The 17,541-nt window shown below is 36.7% G+C and overlaps 2 protein-coding genes, 1 long non-coding RNA gene and 2 other non-coding genes across 9 annotated transcripts in view; 1 reads left to right on the forward strand and 4 right to left on the reverse strand.

The window, feature by feature from the left end:
- Positions 1 to 7,008, reverse strand: spryd7b (SPRY domain containing 7b). Its single transcript, NM_200526.1, is given in 5 exon segments — positions 1 to 1,270; positions 3,427 to 3,529; positions 3,671 to 3,837; positions 6,369 to 6,485; positions 6,884 to 7,008. Coding segments are annotated over 5 exon segments (591 nt in total). The 5' UTR covers positions 6,990 to 7,008; the 3' UTR covers positions 1 to 1,172.
- Positions 6,416 to 17,541, forward strand: part of trim13 (tripartite motif containing 13) — an 11,959-nt gene continuing 833 nt past the window's right edge. Inside the window, exons 1-3 of one of the 5 annotated variants that reach the window (XR_012384951.1) lie at positions 6,416 to 6,536; positions 10,557 to 11,798; positions 15,897 to 16,158. Coding sequence is in view for 2 of the 5 variants with exons in the window: in NM_001020603.2 (NP_001018439.1) it covers positions 10,563 to 11,777 (1,215 nt within the window). In the remaining 3 variants the exon portion in view is untranslated. Of the gene's footprint in view, positions 6,537 to 9,435; positions 10,198 to 10,556; positions 13,212 to 15,896; positions 16,159 to 17,541 lie in introns of those variants that run through there. The other 4 variants (XR_012384950.1, XR_012384952.1, NM_001020603.2 and 1 more) reach the window with 4 other exon arrangements.
- Positions 8,501 to 17,541, reverse strand: part of LOC141376149 (uncharacterized) — a 16,367-nt gene continuing 7,326 nt past the window's right edge. The window contains exons 3-4 of the long non-coding RNA XR_012385490.1: positions 15,607 to 16,096; positions 8,501 to 11,744 (exon numbers count right to left, since the gene is read on the reverse strand). This is a non-coding gene — a long non-coding RNA (uncharacterized lncRNA). The remainder of the gene's footprint in view (positions 11,745 to 15,606; positions 16,097 to 17,541) is intronic.
- Positions 15,732 to 15,867, reverse strand: mir16c (microRNA 16c). Its single transcript, NR_030008.2, has one exon. It is a non-coding gene; the product is annotated as a microRNA 16c (primary transcript).
- On the reverse strand, positions 15,891 to 15,992 carry mir15a-2 (microRNA 15a-2). Its single transcript, NR_030004.2, has one exon. It is a non-coding gene; the product is annotated as a microRNA 15a-2 (primary transcript).

The following is a 17,541-nucleotide window of genomic DNA, read 5'->3' on the forward strand; positions in this document are numbered from 1 at the left end:
TTTTGAATTTTAGTGAAATATAGCACTTTATTTTTGTACAGACTGGTGTGTAAATGTTCACAATACTCCTACCATTTGATTTGGCAAGTCGTCATTTCATACTACGATTATTTGAAAGACAGAATACTTCAGATTTTAAATACAGCACTTGTGGAATGTACTATAAGACACAGTATACAGAGAGAATTCAGGCTTTCTCGGCAACACCCCCCCCCCCAAAAAAAAGTCTTACAGGACACATTTTTCAAGCATCTTTGAAAAACACATAGCCATTGGATAACCACATGACCTTTTTACACTAAGACTTCAGAACTAGTTGTGGATTTAATTACTACTAAAATTGAAAAACGATTAAGAATGGTTTAGTGTTCGGAATATATAACATTACAGCAGACGCCAAGCAAATTGGGTTGAGATTTGTCATGAATGTTGCTTTGAAGATATGAATAATCAGTGGAGAAAAACCAACTGAATGCAAATAATGGAATGTTATGTTGAACATTTTTCATTAGTCTAAAATGTGCAACAATGTGATACAAGCTATTTATAGTATAAACAGAGTCGATGTTAAAACATTCATGCATGTCTGAAATATATTCAAGGCTATTTTGCAGTCGCCCATTTTATGTGCAATAGAGATCACAGAGGACATCAAATAGACTGCAGATGACCCACATGCTAAATGACTGAAAAAAATAAATGACATTTTCAAAAGGTTTGGATTGATTCTCAGTCACTCACAGCTAGTGCAAATACAATTGGTTCATTCAAGAGAGCTGATATTGGTGTAGATATAGAAAGTCAACAAAACAAATCATCAATCATTTCAAATAAACAAAAAGAAGAACACAAAGCTCATCACTGTACATCGTCATTAAATAATAGCTCAGTTTGTCAATATAACCCATTACAGAAAGTAGATATCACCATCAAGTGTCTTCAGTGCTTAAGTAAAGTGTTATCTGGGTTGTAGATTCCCTCTCTGGTGTGTGTACGTGTGTGTGTGTATATATACACATGTACACATACAGCAGAAATAAAGCCTGGTTTGTTTTCCAAATGGACTAGAGCAGCAGTAGTAACAGCATAGGCAGAAGCAACATTGAAACAGAAGAGACACACACTTCTTTAGCTCCAACACTGTGTGTGTTTCTGCACATGTAGCAGACGATTTAAAAGATCTGCTGTTCAAACAGGATCTTCTCAAAGCCTTCAGGTGGAGTGTGGTAGAAATCGCTGAACTGGCAGTCTATGATGGCACTGTCATCCACTAAGAGACGCAAACAGGAGATAACAATATATTAGTTCATCATGTGAATGGCACAAACTTTACGTTTCATGACAGTTCGCATCTGCAAAAAGGTCAGATATCAGGAAAAGCTCTCAGTTTTTGAAAAATGTGTACTCAAATCTAAAAAAAACATATCTCAAAAATTCCCATTTACATTTAAAAATCATTATTAATGAATTGTCATTTTAGTGTTTCCATGAGCGAAAGCAAGTCCAGTGTGCAATTTTTATTTATTTATTTTTTTTCCTTAGGAACATGTATATTTTTTTATGTAATAAAATCACTTTTTATGGATGGAACTTGCAAAACACAAGCAGAACAAACACATCTGTCTGTATTTTTATAGATGGAAATCTTTCACAATTCTGTATATTTGTAAATCTTTCATCATGCTGTTCTGAGTTTCATAAAAATGACTTTTGACCACAACATAAATTTATTAAATTAACTTGTTTTCACAAATTTAAGTGCACTGAATATAAAACTATTAAATCGTCCCCCAAAAACTCAGAAATGGTGTAGATTCAGCTCATTTTAAATATTAAAGTAGTTTGAACAAACAGAAAACTTTTTTTTTTTTGAGTGAAGATAATGCTTTTTTTTCCAGTGGTCCAATCAGTGAAGAAGGGTAACACAAATACACCAATCAGCCATTCTACTCAATATGTGCACAACTGAACAAATAAGTTAATATAACTAGTTACTGCTGCATTTTTATTTTCAGTAATATTCTTTTAAATAAGATGCTACTAATAATGTCACTGCTGTGGATTCCAAATCAAGGCAACTACTGTCTCAAACTCTGCAATAGTGTTAAATGAAAAATGCAATTCAAATGAGTAGTATCTACTTGCCGGCAGCTAGCTCTCTGCATTTCTAACAAAAGCTAGGTTGCTGCCGAAGTGGAGTTAGTGAGACTGGCAGGGGGGCGGGTCAATGCTGTGTGGGTCCTAACACCCCAGTATATTGGGGACTCTATAATGCTAAGTGAGCGCCATATTTCGGATAAGATATCAGACCGAGGTCCTGACTGTGGTTGTTAATAATCCCAAGATGTTCTCAAAAAGAGTAGGGGTTTAACACTGGCCTCTGTCTATCATGGCCTCCTTACTATCCCCATATCATAATTGGCTTCATCGTCTCCTCTCCACCAATCAGCTGCCGTCACGTCATCTAGGTGGATGCTGCACACTGGTTGTGGATGAGATCCCCCCTTTCAAAAAATGTGTAAAGCGCTTTGACTGTAAAGAAAAGCGCTATATAAAATGTAAGGTATTAATATTATTAATACTTCATCAGCCTGGATGTGAAAAGCTTTGGCTTAACTATCTGTAAACTCCTGTAAATCTGTAAAGCCTTATAAGTGTAAGTGGGTTTGAGAAACCACCGGTAGAAACAGTTTACTCTTTATAAAAAAAAATAAAAAAACACTCCCCCTTACTCTGGCAGCTAATTCTCTAAACCATATTCTCGAACTGGACTACTGGAGGGCCGCAGCTTATTATTATTTTATTTATTTGGATCAGCTGTGTTTAATTAGGGCTGGAGCAAAACTGTGCAGAGCTGCAGCCCTCCAGGGATAACAGTTCCTTTGTATGATTAGCACTTCCTGCGTGTATTGCCACTTCATTTTGAATTGCTGACTGCCTTTTCAATTGTAAGTCACTTTGGACAAAAGCATCTGCTAAATGACTAAATGTACTTGATTCTTGCTGATCAACAGCGACACTCCAAGGTATGTTATTCCCAGATAACAACTGCTGAATCTGATAACACAAAGTTGACCAGTGAAAATGACTAAATATGATATACATTAACCTATATATTATTCAGACACAAGATGCTGAAAAACAGTCCAAAATATTAACCTATTTACGGTCAATCAAGATGACAGAAAGTATAAGCCTGTGTTGTTAGTTTTAGTGTTTTTTTATCTTGAAATGACATGCCTTGGAATGTTGCGACAGACCAATTAGAATCAAGTATTTCAGACATCCATAGCATAAGTAAACCAAACATGACTTTATTTTACAAAAAAAAGAAAAAAAAAGCAAGATGCATAATATTTAATAATAGTTCTGTAGTTAATATAGTACACTGCATCGCTGAATAAAGATTAACAATAAAGTGCTCACCATAAACTATGGGGTATACAGTTCCCCGAATACCTGAGGCCGGACAGTGCATGTTCTTCCCATTTAAGGACAGATTCAGTTCCACATGATCATAGGTCAGGCCCTAAAAACAGACACACACACACACATGTATGACCATAAGCAAGAAGTCTTGTGCATTTAATACTAGCTGTGTTCCACTGTTTGACAATAGATGGCCCTGCTCTCTCTGTGTATCACCACAAACAGAGAAGTAAAAGCATACCACTATATCCCCCTCCTGAGGCAGGCTGTTGGCCGGTAATCTGTTCTTCTCCTCATTGTTGTGGTAGATGGAGCCATCATGTCTGAGAACCAAACTGTGGCTGTCTTGACCCAGTGGAACCTGGTTCAAATTTACCTTCTGCGTGGCCACACCAAACCCCCAAACACCTGTAGAACAAACATCAGCACACCTTCATGAGGTCTAAGTCTGAACATCAAAGTTTTTCCTGAACATCATATTTCCTCCATTTTTGTTTTAGCTGGAAATAAATGCAATTAAAACTGTACAAATGTAAAAAAAGTAATTGTAAAATGGTTGTATAATAATATTAATAACAATACATTTTATTTGTAATTCGCTTTTCTCTGACTCAAGGCGCTACAAGTAAAAAACAATAAAACAACAATAACAAAAATACACTGAATAAGTTGACAAAGTTGATCATCATAGATTATAAGCAATGCTAAACAAATGAGCCTCAAGAAGTTTCTTAAAACGGTTCAGAGAAGCAGCATTTCTGATGCTTATGGCCAATGCATTCCATAGCTTAGGCGCAGAGTATGAGAAAGCCTGACGCCCCATGGTCTTAAATTAACACCGTGGCTGATACAGGGTGAGTCCTGATGTATAATGAAGATGGCGAGCAGAAATGGAAAGAGTCGCCAGGTCACAAATATAATCAGGTGCTAACCTGTGCAGTGCTTTGTAGGTTAAAATCAAAGTCTGAAAATCAATGTGACTTAACAAAGAGTCCATGAAGTTGCTGAAGCACAGGAGTAATTTGATGGCACGAAGATGTATGCGTGTATGTGTGTGTGTAAACCTGTGCAGCAGAATTTTAAGTATACTGTAATCTTTTGAGAAATTGCAGGTAAACCCCCGAAAAGTGAGAATCTTTTTCTAAGATCTAAGGTCTAATGTGAAAATTAAAAAATTGATTGATTGAAATTAATTGCACAAAGTTTTAGACTAAAATTAAATGTAACCAGTAATACTAGGACTACAAAATGAAACAAAAACTAAATGCAATTCAGAAAAATGTAAATGTTCAGTAAAAATTATTTGATGCAACAATAAACTAATTTTCTTCACACATTGAAGATTAAATACATGATTAAAACACTGATCTAATAAGCAGGTGACATATAAAGTAGGGCTGGCCAATTTGGCCCAAAATTTAAATCTTGATTAACTAAACATTTTGACTCTGTTAATGAATGATTATATATTAATTTTATTTTTTGTTTTGCCCTCATATTTCACTGACAAGTTTTGTACAGTAAATATGCTCACATCACATATTACTAGTAAGAGATAGTTGAATGATGGGTGCATTATTGATTTTAAAATACCCTAAAACATACCCTATCTACTACTTACAATTATTTATTGAACATCAACGTTGAACAACTGAAATTAAAACACACATTACTCACAACCTTTTTTTACATTAACCAAAAAACTTTTTTCTTATTAAAAAGTAAAAATAAATTTGCGCTTTTGGAAACAAAATTAATTGGTTTCATTATTTTTCATATTAAAAGTAAAAAATATGTAGTATCTAAATCAAAATAACTAAATTAATAGTTTCTTCATCAAATAACTTGCAATTCCTGTACATAATATTTTATACTGTGCATTTCTAACATCTTTAAACAAATATTTTAATGTAAATAATAACTTTAATGTAATGGACAATATGCCGTCTCAAGGCATCACTGGCGTTTTCGACACATATATATATATGAGCAATATCACACTCGTAGCAGTGCGATATGGCTGTATATCGGCACTGGTGGGAGCCGTGCGTGCCTTAGTGCCCCCACCAGTGCCGATATACAGCCATATCGCACTGCTACGAGTGTGATATTGTGTTTATAAAACAGTTTGACGGCATAATAGTGTATATAAAAACTAAATTAAACATGGAGAGTCTCAAAAACCCTTTTTTATGAGGAACTACTTTCTTCCGCCTTTGATTCAAATCATAAGCTGACAGTTAAACAGCTGAGCAAGCATCTTTTAAACTTTAGATCTGTAGTGTCTGCTTTTTGCTGGTTGTATGTGGAGGGAGTAATACACAAAGGGTAAAGGGGCTTTACGGGTGCTGATATTACTTAAATATATCACGGCTATCAGCCAATCAGATTCAAGAACCAGACAGAACTGTTGTATAAATATAAACACAGACACACACACAACACTAAAACAGTTAAATGTTGCAATATTAAAATAGTTTAAATTTGTTTACTCGTGCAAAAGCAGTGTTTACATTTTATAGCTAAAATTAATTAACTTACTAACGATCAAAGAGAGAACTGGAGGGGTCAGATATAAGTTATTTTGACTTTGACCGTCAGTAAAATAAAAACCTCCTGTTTTACAATGACAATTCTTTTCTAATGCTTTAATTAAATTAGTTAACTATAAATATGTGTGTAGTTGTATACACTGTATTCTAAACGTTTTGTATCTAAATTTTACTATAAACTTAATGTCAGCTACCAGTAATCTCTCCGAAAAGGTAAACGAATCCTCCTGACAGCTACTCGTCACTACAAAGTTTGCATGGGTAATATCAGACATTAAAAACACAAATCTAAAAGAGATTACTTTACAGCGTTTTCGACACATAATTAAACATCCGATCAATTTTCTACCTGTGCTGTGCAGTAAGAGCTGTGGAGAAAGCGCTCACCCGTGGACTGGATCTTGAATTCAAAATAGCTCTTGTTCTGGTGGAGAGGGGCGTTGGCGAGACAGGCTCCAGTTCCACAGATCCGCCTCCCGCTTTTCACGATGACCACATCCGTCCCTGGGAAAAAAGGCCGAGCAAACTCTCATGCCCACACAGCTACAACACAAGGTACGTATTTCATGTTTTCAGAGATTTCAGCAGAAAACGAGACTGAGATGAAAGTCACATCATGGGTTCACTAGATTAAAATAAAATCAAAGCAAACACTGGGATCTGACAGCTGTATGCTAGCATCTAGCATCTGATCCAGAGTAGTTTGGGCTACTTAGCTGATTTGAGAGTGAAATTACATGTATGAAAACATTTTCTTAAAGACCAATAATGGCAGAGCTGTTTATTATTTCGTGTTCAGGTCGTTGTTTTGAGGATATAACGTTAGCACAGTCTGCTAGCGCCGCTTTTCGCTATTACATGTGTGTTCTGTGACCCTGAACATCAGTGGTAGTGGCTCTTACCCATGTGATGCGTGTCTAGCTGAACGGTGGGCATTTCTTTGAGGGGCGCATGACCCGGTCCACCGTCCCCGCAGCAGCCCAAACAACACGTAAACACTGCGGCCATTCTAGCGCCGAGATCACCGGAAGTGCACTTACACGCGTCAGACTGAAGAGCGCACACGCTTCCAGAATAGAGAGGAGCTCATGGAAAAATCATTGCTAGCTGATGCTGATTTTCTCCTGACGCACGCTAAATTCCTCCTCAAGGGGGCGCTAACAGGCTCAGAAAGGCCAGTCTTGCTGTCAAACTATTATATTGGGAAACTTTTTACACACACAAATGTTTAAAACAAGTTGCTTAAGTAATTCTTAACTATTTAAAAAGCATTTATTTCTACAAAATTATTTTTGTACTCACAAATGACTAAAAATGATCTAACAACGAAAAAAAAATCTTAAATCTGGGGTCCCCAATCTCTAGGGCTGGTGTCTCTGCTGAGTTTACCTCCAACTCTAAATGAACACAACTCCCTGGAATTTTCAACTCCAATAGCTTGATTAACATGTTCAGGTGTAGTGTTGGGGGAAGTTCCTTTTAAAAGTAATGCAATATTGAATTGGTTCCAAATTAGTAACTAGTTGCTTTACTTAGTTACTTTTTAGGGTACACAATGTGTTGTTACTTTTAAGTTTCTGTTTCGTTTACTTTCAGAATTTGCAGGGTTTTTTCTCTAATTTCTTTCTTTTTTAAAATAGAGGAGCCCTGCAATTAACAACACACTGTATTAATTTCATTTTCCTTTAAAAACACACACACATAAAAAAAATGAAGGTAGGATATTATCCTCCGAAAACTTCCTGACCCCAGAGACATGCCATATACACAGAATCATAAAAGTTTAAAGTAACATGTTTGCTACTTTTGCACTTTTTGTCTTATTAAAAAGTAAAATCACTGCCCATTCAGATGATCCTCTTTTCCTGTTCTTACATGTGTTCAAAATAATGAGAATTTTCCATCACAGATATGTAAGGCTCTGCCACTTTCATTTTGGACTGTTCCTGCATTCTCCCATAAAGTGCGTGATTCAACATGACTACGTTCATTTTAATTTAGCATTTAATTTTGTCAAAGCAAAATAAACTAAAAGGTAAGCCGCATTACATTTTTTAAATAAGTAACTCAAATATTATTACTTCATTTTGAAAAGTAATGCGTTACTTTACTCGTTACTAGGAACAGTTATATTATTATGTAACTCGCTTTACTTTTAATGGGTTATCCCCAACACTGTTCTGGTGTGTGAGGTTAGTGTTGAGCTAAACTCTGCAGGACACCGACCCTCCAGGAACAAGATAGGTGACCCTTGTCTCGAACATACTAATAATTTACATCACAATGTTCACACAGAAAAGCTTTAGAGTCTAATCATTTTACCATTGGCATTAATTCATTATTTTCTAGCATTCGACGATTCTCAGTGCAATACTGATTACATGTAATCTGGATTAAATGATCACATTCGAAGAAAAATTAAAAAATTTTTAATACTCAGATTGAAATTCTGTATGCATTAAATAATATTTAATGTAGGATTAAGTTCAAACCTGCTTTTGTTTTCATTATTTCCATTATTTCCATTTCATGCTTATTAATGTATATTTTTATGATTTCATTATTAGCTTTTTATTGAATCACAAAGTCCCTGCAGTTCCTCCACAAATCAGTCTATTCAAACTTGTGTTATAAAAGAGTTCTTAAAAGTAGTGAACTGATCAAATACTTGAATAACTGTATTTGGTGTAATGTCATTTGTAAGTATACAATGACTTTTAATGGCAATGAAACTTATACAGTAGCAATAGAAAAACAGATAAACTCGCATTATAACAAGCATGGTATTTTTCATTTACTTTATTATGATTATTCACAGGGGAGTTTTTTTTTTTTTTAAACAGAACTGAGAATAAACGCTATAGCAGTACTTACAGCAACAAATTGCAAAAAAAGTTTTAAACAGAGGAGAAAAATGTCATCACCTCTCAATAAAAATAACAGCATCATTACTGCAGTCTTAAATGTCACGTGATCCTTCAGAAATCAACCTAATATGCTGCGAGTAAGATTATATGTTATTTGGATGATTGGAAAATGTCACATTCATTGCCGTGTGCTTTAAGTTCAAAACTAAGATTTCTTATTAACTGATCAGAAAAGTTTCAGTTAAAAGCAGTGAGATCATATAACACTTCGTGTTGATGAATTCGAGGGATGAAACCGTATGCATTAAAATGCAGTTATATGAACTGATGTGCCATAAAAACAAACATTCAGAAGCACTTATCCTATTTCTGTGACAGATCACTGGGACTCTCGCCCTCTCGTGGCCAATTACGTCATTGCATACGCTTTCATCCCTGATTCGACCAATGAGCGCGGCGCTTCAGAAGCCGTTCTCTTCCTGATGGCATGGAAACAGGGGAAGAAAAATCGAGGTCAAAATATTTTGACACGTGACTCGGTAGCGATTGGTTATCGATGCGTCAAGACCCTGACACATGGCACGGGCATATGCGACCAAAGTGGCGTGATGGAGGACCATCTTTGTGGCAGAAAATACGGACGCGCTTTTTAGTGTCTGCCTGCAAAGCCATGACTAGATCGAAATGAAAAGCGCGTAGTTACTGCACTTGACTGAATGGATGAATTAGGCGTCTATGTGGGTACATGATGGGTAACGCCAGTATTGACGTAATCTGTGGAGAAACGCTGATCTAGGAGAGAGCGCGAGTGCTCCCCCGCAACAACCCCATCCAAGAATGAAGGGATCCTCTGCATTTATTGCTCACAGCACGAAACGTGTGTTCAGCTACCCGAGTCTCCAAATACACTGCGTTACGCGGATATTGCGCGCAATGTGGCAGTGAAACCTTTACATTCAGATGCACTGATCATTAGCTGTTCGTGCGCATTCATTTTAACTGCCTGACCATTACTGCCTTGACCTGAACTAGTTAAAATTTCCCAATTGGAAAGGGCGAATTCTGCACAGCAACAAGAGCCACGATTGCGTTGCACACTGCCTAAGCAGTTAGTGCGCTTCTGGTCCAATTGCTGATGCTTTCCTCCTGCAAAATCTGCCACAACCGTAGTAATACCTTGACAACCGAACCCAGGCTTACAGAGAAACATTTTTGACAACTCGACGACGGAGATATCAAATCAATAGCTTGAAGTTTGTTGGACAGGTCATCGGATATTCCTGCGCGAAAGTTCTCACGCGGGCAATTAAGAATGAAGTACTGGTGCAGTCAGGAGTCTTCATCTGCAGGCAATCTGAACTAGTTCATATTTGGTTAACCAGTCGTGCCTCACCACACAATCGCTTGAAATGCAGTGGAAAATGCGATGCACATCATATTGATAAAAATTGCTACATTTATACAGCCTATTTGGTTTAATTTCAGTGTAGCGTCGTAACGCGTTATCGCAATATAAAAGCTTTTTTCGAGGCAAAATAAAATAATTGTATGCTTATGATGTGCAAAACGACACAGGGCAGCGCTGAGTGCTCTCGACTTCTCACTCGGTGTGAGATGCACGAGAAGGAAGCTTGCCGAGATGATGAGAGTTGTATTGATGTGCCATGCCCCCGACAAGCTTTCATATCAATATCTTTTTCCACTTTAGGACAGGATGGAGCTTTTGGAGGAGGACCTCACGTGCCCAATCTGCTGCTGTCTGTTCGAGGACCCGCGCGTTCTGCCCTGCTCTCACAGCTTCTGCAAGAAGTGTCTGGAGGGTATCCTGGACGGTAACCGGAGCCCTACATGGAGACCACCGTTCAAATGTCCGACCTGTCGAAAGGAGACCGTCCACAACGGCATCGCGAGCCTGCAAGTCAATTATTCCCTACGCGGCATCGTGGAGAAGTACAACAGGATTCGAGTGATGCCGAGGATGTCTCAGTGCAGAGTTCACAGCGGGCAGCCGCTCAACATCTTCTGCGCTACAGATCTGAAGCTCATCTGTGGCTTTTGCGCCACGACAGGTGATCATAAAGGACACAAGTTTTGCGCACTGGAGGAGGCGTACGAACGGGAGAAGCTCGCGTTTGAGGAGTTGTTTCGCGTCGTGGAGGGCTGGAAGGGCGCGGAAGTTCATTCGTGCCTGGAATCGTTAGAGAGTGCAAAGAAGAAAGCGCTGGAGAGGGTCTCGCGGGACGCGGATCGAGTCTCCGAATACTTTGACAAACTTCTGCGCACGCTGGAGCACAAACGGAGCGAAATCCTTTCGGATTTGGAAACTTTGAAGCTGGCAGTCATGCAGACCTTTGACCCCGAGATCAACCGGCTGCGCTCAGCGCTCGAGGAGCAGCGGCGCGCGCTCAACATCGCCGAATCTTTCCGTTCGCTCTCGGATCCGCTCACTTTCCTCCAGCAGATGCAGGACTTCAGAGAAAAGTTGCGCGTCATTCAAGGAACACCACTGCCGTCACGCACTGACATGGATGTGAGTTTGTCTGCCCTGCAGAGCTTTGATGTGAAGGAATGGGACCGGGTTCGCCTTGGACAGGTAGACAAACTTTGCGCCCCCTACGAGAGCAGCGCGTACCTGTCATCTCTGCCCCCGGCTGCCGCTCCGCGGTTCACCCGTGTGATGTGGAGAGTTGTTCTGGTTGTGTGTGCGTGTCTACCCGCGCTAAACTTTCTTCCGTCGGACTGTCTCGCTCTGAGCTTCCAGGATAAAGTGGTTGCACTCGGCGGGTTTTCTTTGCCCAGTCCCGGAGAGATTGTGCGCTGGCTCGGGTTCTGCTGGAAAGAAGCGGCCTCGATTTGCACACTACTGACCGAGCTGTGTCGGAACTGTATGTTGGACCTGATAAACACAACATCAGATTTCATCAGCTGATTTTGTAACTCCATTCATTAGGTACTTTTTAAAAACAAATGTAGCTACTATAATGTGCCAACCTTGAATATCCTGTCGATTTTTGTAGCATTGGGAATTTTAGTTTCTATTTTTAAATGTGTAACAATACGTGGGCTATTAAATTGCACATTTTCTGTTGCCATTAATTACAAAAAGTAGATGGATGGTCTAATAATGGGGGAACATTCCCATAACTTAATAAAATGTATTGTTACAAAACTAGATGATCTCCGCAATTTTCCCTACATCATTTTTAATTATTATATTTTTGATCATTGCAGTTAAGAAAATACGACTGTTAAGTAAAATTAACTTAAACAATTAAATTAACACGAACACTGGTTCATGTTGTGGATCATAACTTTTATCTACCTTTGAGCGAGTTATCAGCATGCTCAAGGTTAAACGTTACGTAACACAATGTCAGACTCACAACAGGACAGTGAATTCAGTCCTTCAGAGTCACTTAATTCTCAATTAAATTTATACTAAGAACGAACTTTCATTCCGCTATAGGTTTGTTTCGTCGTACAATATTAATGTTCCGTACCTACTTTTGTGTCGGCACAAATAATTTCAAAACTCTAATATAGACTAGTGAAATGCTTCCAGAACATCATCAACTGAATTGATTCGTGAGAGCATTTTATATTTCATATTCTGAGTAATAAACAGAGCTCAAAATGTTTAGCACCTGATATCTACCTAAAGCCATGACTGTTAAAAGAGACTAAAAAAGGTGAAGGGATCCCCTTTTTTCCTCAGTGTTTAAACAGGAATCCTGAGAGATTCTCGGACGACTCTGTTCTACTATGACGTCACCGCCGGAGCCCTGCGCGCGTCATCGAACATATATTTAGCCGACTGTTGCCAGGCGAATTGAGGATGAAAAGTGAAATTACCTACGTTACCATAATTTACAAAAAAAAACCTTACGTAACTTAAAATAAATTTAATAACAGTAAATGTATTAATAGGCTAAATAAATTTATTTCAAAAACCTGCGGAATGCATTGCCGACAAATAGGAAGCTTACTCTGAAATGGCGCCATGTTATGTAATTCCAGTTCTTCGATTTTTATTATTTTAAACAAGTGTAACATTGCATCTTTCTATTAATGACACCACCTTGACCATCACGTATCTGCTTTGCACCTCTAATTTATTACACCACTAACAATGTTGGTCTAAGTGGAGAAAAGGCAGTCTTGCAGAACCCATGTGCATTATTTTTTTCATTTACCCGTCTATTGCCTTTGTATTATGTTTTTAATGTTGACCAACTGTTGTCAATAATTGGCTGTCAATAATGATCTTTTGATGAATCTGTGCACTTACATGTTTTCCTTTAAAAAAAACTGTCATAAGGACTGAACGACTCTAATAAATTGTTACATCATATATGTAAATGCATAAGTTCCAGCATTATGCTTCATTATTTTCTGGTGTAGTGTCAAATGAAATATCTGGCATATGTCTACAAGGACATAGGCTACTTGAAGCCGTAGACATATTTAGTTTTCGAAGTAACAAAATAGTACATTTCATATTTTGCCATAAAGGCCAGACACTAAGACAAAAACAAGTAATAGCCTATAAATCCGGCTCCGTTTAAAAAGTACTGAACACACCATGTACACGAATTAATGTTCGTGTATGTGGTGTGTATGAACAGTTTAGATTTTAACTATCAGCCGGATAACTTAACCGCTTCACACGGTGGAACATGAAAAGCAAGAAGACTTGCTTGTGAAATTACACCAAATTGGAAATGATCGACATTTAGGTTATATATTGCAGATGTTTAAAAAGTCCAACTTTTCCAAACTGTGTGGATATCAACGCAATTTAAATATAATAATAACAATAATAAAAGTAGTTTTTATTTAAATTTACCGTCAAATATAGCTACATTTTATAAGGCACTCGATATTGGTAATCGGGAATGGAGAATTAGGTCTTACAACGTGGTCTAGAGAATAACTAACAAAATAAAAACATAACGTGACGAACAGCATATGCATGCAAGGAAAAATTCGTGGCTGTAAAATATAAATGTTATTTATTTATTTAGACCAATCTAATTAATCCCGACTTAAACACACAGTGGAAAAAATACTTTCCTTTTCTCTTAGTACTATCAAAAATAGACTATGTTGATAATTTACAATTACGGCAGACAAAATTAAAATTGATTTAAAGCTAAAAATAAGTAAATACATTTTTAAAGTTATTTTTCTCGAGCGAAATAATAGAGTCGAATATTGTTTTCTTACGATTATGCCAAGAACATTTTGTAATCGTTTTATAATAGCATAAAATAAGGGGGGAAATGATTCGCAAAAAATATATATATTTGTAATCCCGTCACTTATGATTAGGTTAAAAAAAGCCCCAAAATTAATAAATGAAATACAACCAATGTTCTCAGTTCTAAAAGGCTACCAAATAATGCATCTTAAAATATTTTTTCCATTAAATTATAAAAATGTGCATATTATGTCACATAGCCAAATAGATTAAAATCAGATGCATGAGGATGTGTGCTTTTTCTCCATCACAGCTTCACTGACCACCTCTAAAGTATCAAATAACGAAAATGAAGCGTCAGAAGATTAAACCGACATGTGTCCTGATATGAGTTGAAGGCAACAACGGTTTAAGTGCTGGCCAACTAAACAAAAATATAAAACGTAATTTCTTTATTGCCAAGGACACTTGATGTGATAAAAATCACAAACACCATTAAAGACCTAAAAGAAAATTGAATCGGCCTTCCCAAAGCACGCATTATTGCGACAACGTTTTTTTTTTTTTTTTACAAAACTCCTCAAAGTTATCCTAAATACTTTTGACCCCGGTAAATTAAATTAATCCTAAAATATAACCCATTTTCTCCAAATATCCAAAAATTTCTCCAAATACAATAAAGCAAGAACAAATATTTCATGGTTACATATACGCCATGATTTAGTCTGCTTATAACCAGGGTCTTTCATAAAATGGCGGCGGTTATTTCTTGTTATTTTAGGTTTTGCATTGCGCAACTTATTTTTTAACAATGCGATATTAAATCAAACTGAAAATCATTAGGTCTACTTTATAAGCACAGTCACGCAATGTTACATAAGCAACATTTTGTACAATGACATGAGTTTCACGACTGCTGGGCAATGTGAGAAATAATCTTTCACATCAGAACTCGCTGGGTGATATGCGTTTGGCATAATGGTATAGGACACGCATGCGCCGATTGAGTACCTCTCCAACACGAAATCGGAGACATTTGTCTCCTAAATAAAATGACATTCATTGTAACCCCCTAAAATAATCTACATTCAAAAACTTGACCACTAGTTAATTATTATCGAGAGAAAAAAATTACACTTGGAAGTCAGTTTTATGGGCTCTGTGAAGTTGCAACTCACCATAAAAAGAATATATAAGTAAGCGCAAGTCGATGGGGAATTATCAACCAGAAAAATAAAACATTTCTTTAAAACATAGTAAAGCAGAAAATACCAAGACAAAATTGTATGTGACAAGTTGTGTCCGGCAGAAATTTAAAACAATGTTAAAAAGCAAGCTATAGGTTAAACTGAGCAAAATAAGACAGGTCAGTTAGTTAGCTCATTTCAGTTTTTTTTATTTGCATTAACAAAAACAAGCAACAGCACGTTTAGGAAAACCATTAAGCATTAATAATTCAGGTTAAACATCTCAGAAAACACACACACACACACACGCTTAATAATAATAATTAAAAAAAATCACATCCCAAGCAAAACTATACTCCAACTCTCATTACCTTTGACCACTGAGTTTGTTGTCCTCCTGACTTCCCTATGTTGGATTAAGGAGTCCATTTAAGTAGCAGTGAATCAGTCTCTACCTGCACCGACTAGGCCCTGGTAGCTGTGATAAATATAAAAAAAGGATGACGTGCATGTGCTGCTTGGTGACTTCTTGCTTCAGCAGCACGAGCAATATTGGAGGCATTGGCCAAGGAGTAACTCCAATATTTACATGCTGCTAAAGCAAGACAACACACGCACACACACACAACCTCTCTCACTTGTCGTTCTCTCAACTGCGTAGGTCCCAGGAATTGATGCTGCAGCACATCATGGCCTGCATCTCTGTATCACCACAAACCATTCTGTGCTGCTACACCATCACCTAGAGAGCCTCGGCTACATGACCGAGCACCGGCAGAACCACAGAGCCAGTGACTCCGTCCTCTCCTCCTTTCTCTCTCTCTTTCTCTCAGCAGGGCTTCAGGCATTCCAGGACTCTATCTGAAACACAGAGAGGAGGACGCTAGAGTGAGAACATGCACACAGCAGCTGGACGTGATGCTGTCAGTTCACAGAAAATTACTTTACAGGCTTCTGCTGACATTTACTGCGATAATGTCTATACAAATAAATAAATATATATATATATATATATATATATATATATATATATATATATATATATATATATATTTATTAGGGATGCATGATATAGGAAAAAAATGTACATTGCAATATTTTGATTTACTGCAAATTATACTGTGATATTTCACCAGGTAAATCAACCTATAATTTTAGATCGATTGGGATGATTTGGAAGAGGAGTGCACATGCATTAACTATAATAAACAAATTACTAGCAGAGACACAAATGAATGAGTTTAACAGTATACAGGTACAGAAGCTGTAAGTTCTTCACTTTGTAAATAATTAAATACAAATAAAGATACAAACGTAACAATTCCTTGTGCCCAATTGCTTTAAACATTCTTAAAATGTTTAATCAGGCCTTAAAAACACAAGCAATTGATAAATGTTCACTTTATTATGGTTAAACTCAAATCACTGTAAAAATTCTAATGTGTTCTGAGCTGTTGTACTTGCTCAACTAATCCTGACTCCACATTGCTCGTCCTGTGATGTGATTGTTGCATATTCACACATTGCAATATCGATGCTAAAACAATATATTGTACAGCCCTAATTTATGTATAAAATATATATATATATATATATATTTTTTTTTTTTTCGAATTTATATACAAATACAGCAGTATGTAGGACCATATGTTAGATTTTTTAGCAAAGTATGGCTTTTCATATCTGTGACCCTGGATCACAAAACCAGTTTTATGATGCACAGGTCTATTTTGCCAATAGGTAAAAATACATAGAATGGGTCAAAATTGAAGATTTAAAAAAAAAAAGCCAAACATTATTAAAATAGTAAAAAAAAAATTTATGTAAATATATTCAAACTTAATTTTTGATTAATAATGTTAATAATGTAATAATTGATAAACAATTAATTAAAACCACTTTAAAATGTGATTCTTAATATTTTTGTTTCTTCGAACCCTCAGATTCCAGATATTTAAATAGTTGCATCTGGGACAAATATTGACTTGCCCTAACAAACCATAAATCAATAAAAAGATTATTTATTCATCTTTCATCTGACGTAGAAATCTCAACTTCAATAAACTGACACTTATGGCTTGTTTTGTGGTCCAGAGTCACATTTTTGCATGCTGTTGTTCATTTAGAAATGTACTTAAGCAAGCATGCTTACAAAATGATAGTGTGTAAATCAGATATTTCATTAGAAGATCTGATATTAATTATCTTAGCCAGCAACGTATTTCCTGATACGTCCAAAAAGGTGACATGCTAACAATTTAATAAGACTGAAGAGAGAATATTAAATAATGCATTGATATTACAGT

Source organism: Danio rerio, chromosome 9 (assembly GCF_049306965.1).
Source record: "Danio rerio strain Tuebingen ecotype United States chromosome 9, GRCz12tu, whole genome shotgun sequence".
Lineage (NCBI taxonomy): Eukaryota > Metazoa > Chordata > Actinopteri > Cypriniformes > Danionidae > Danio > Danio rerio.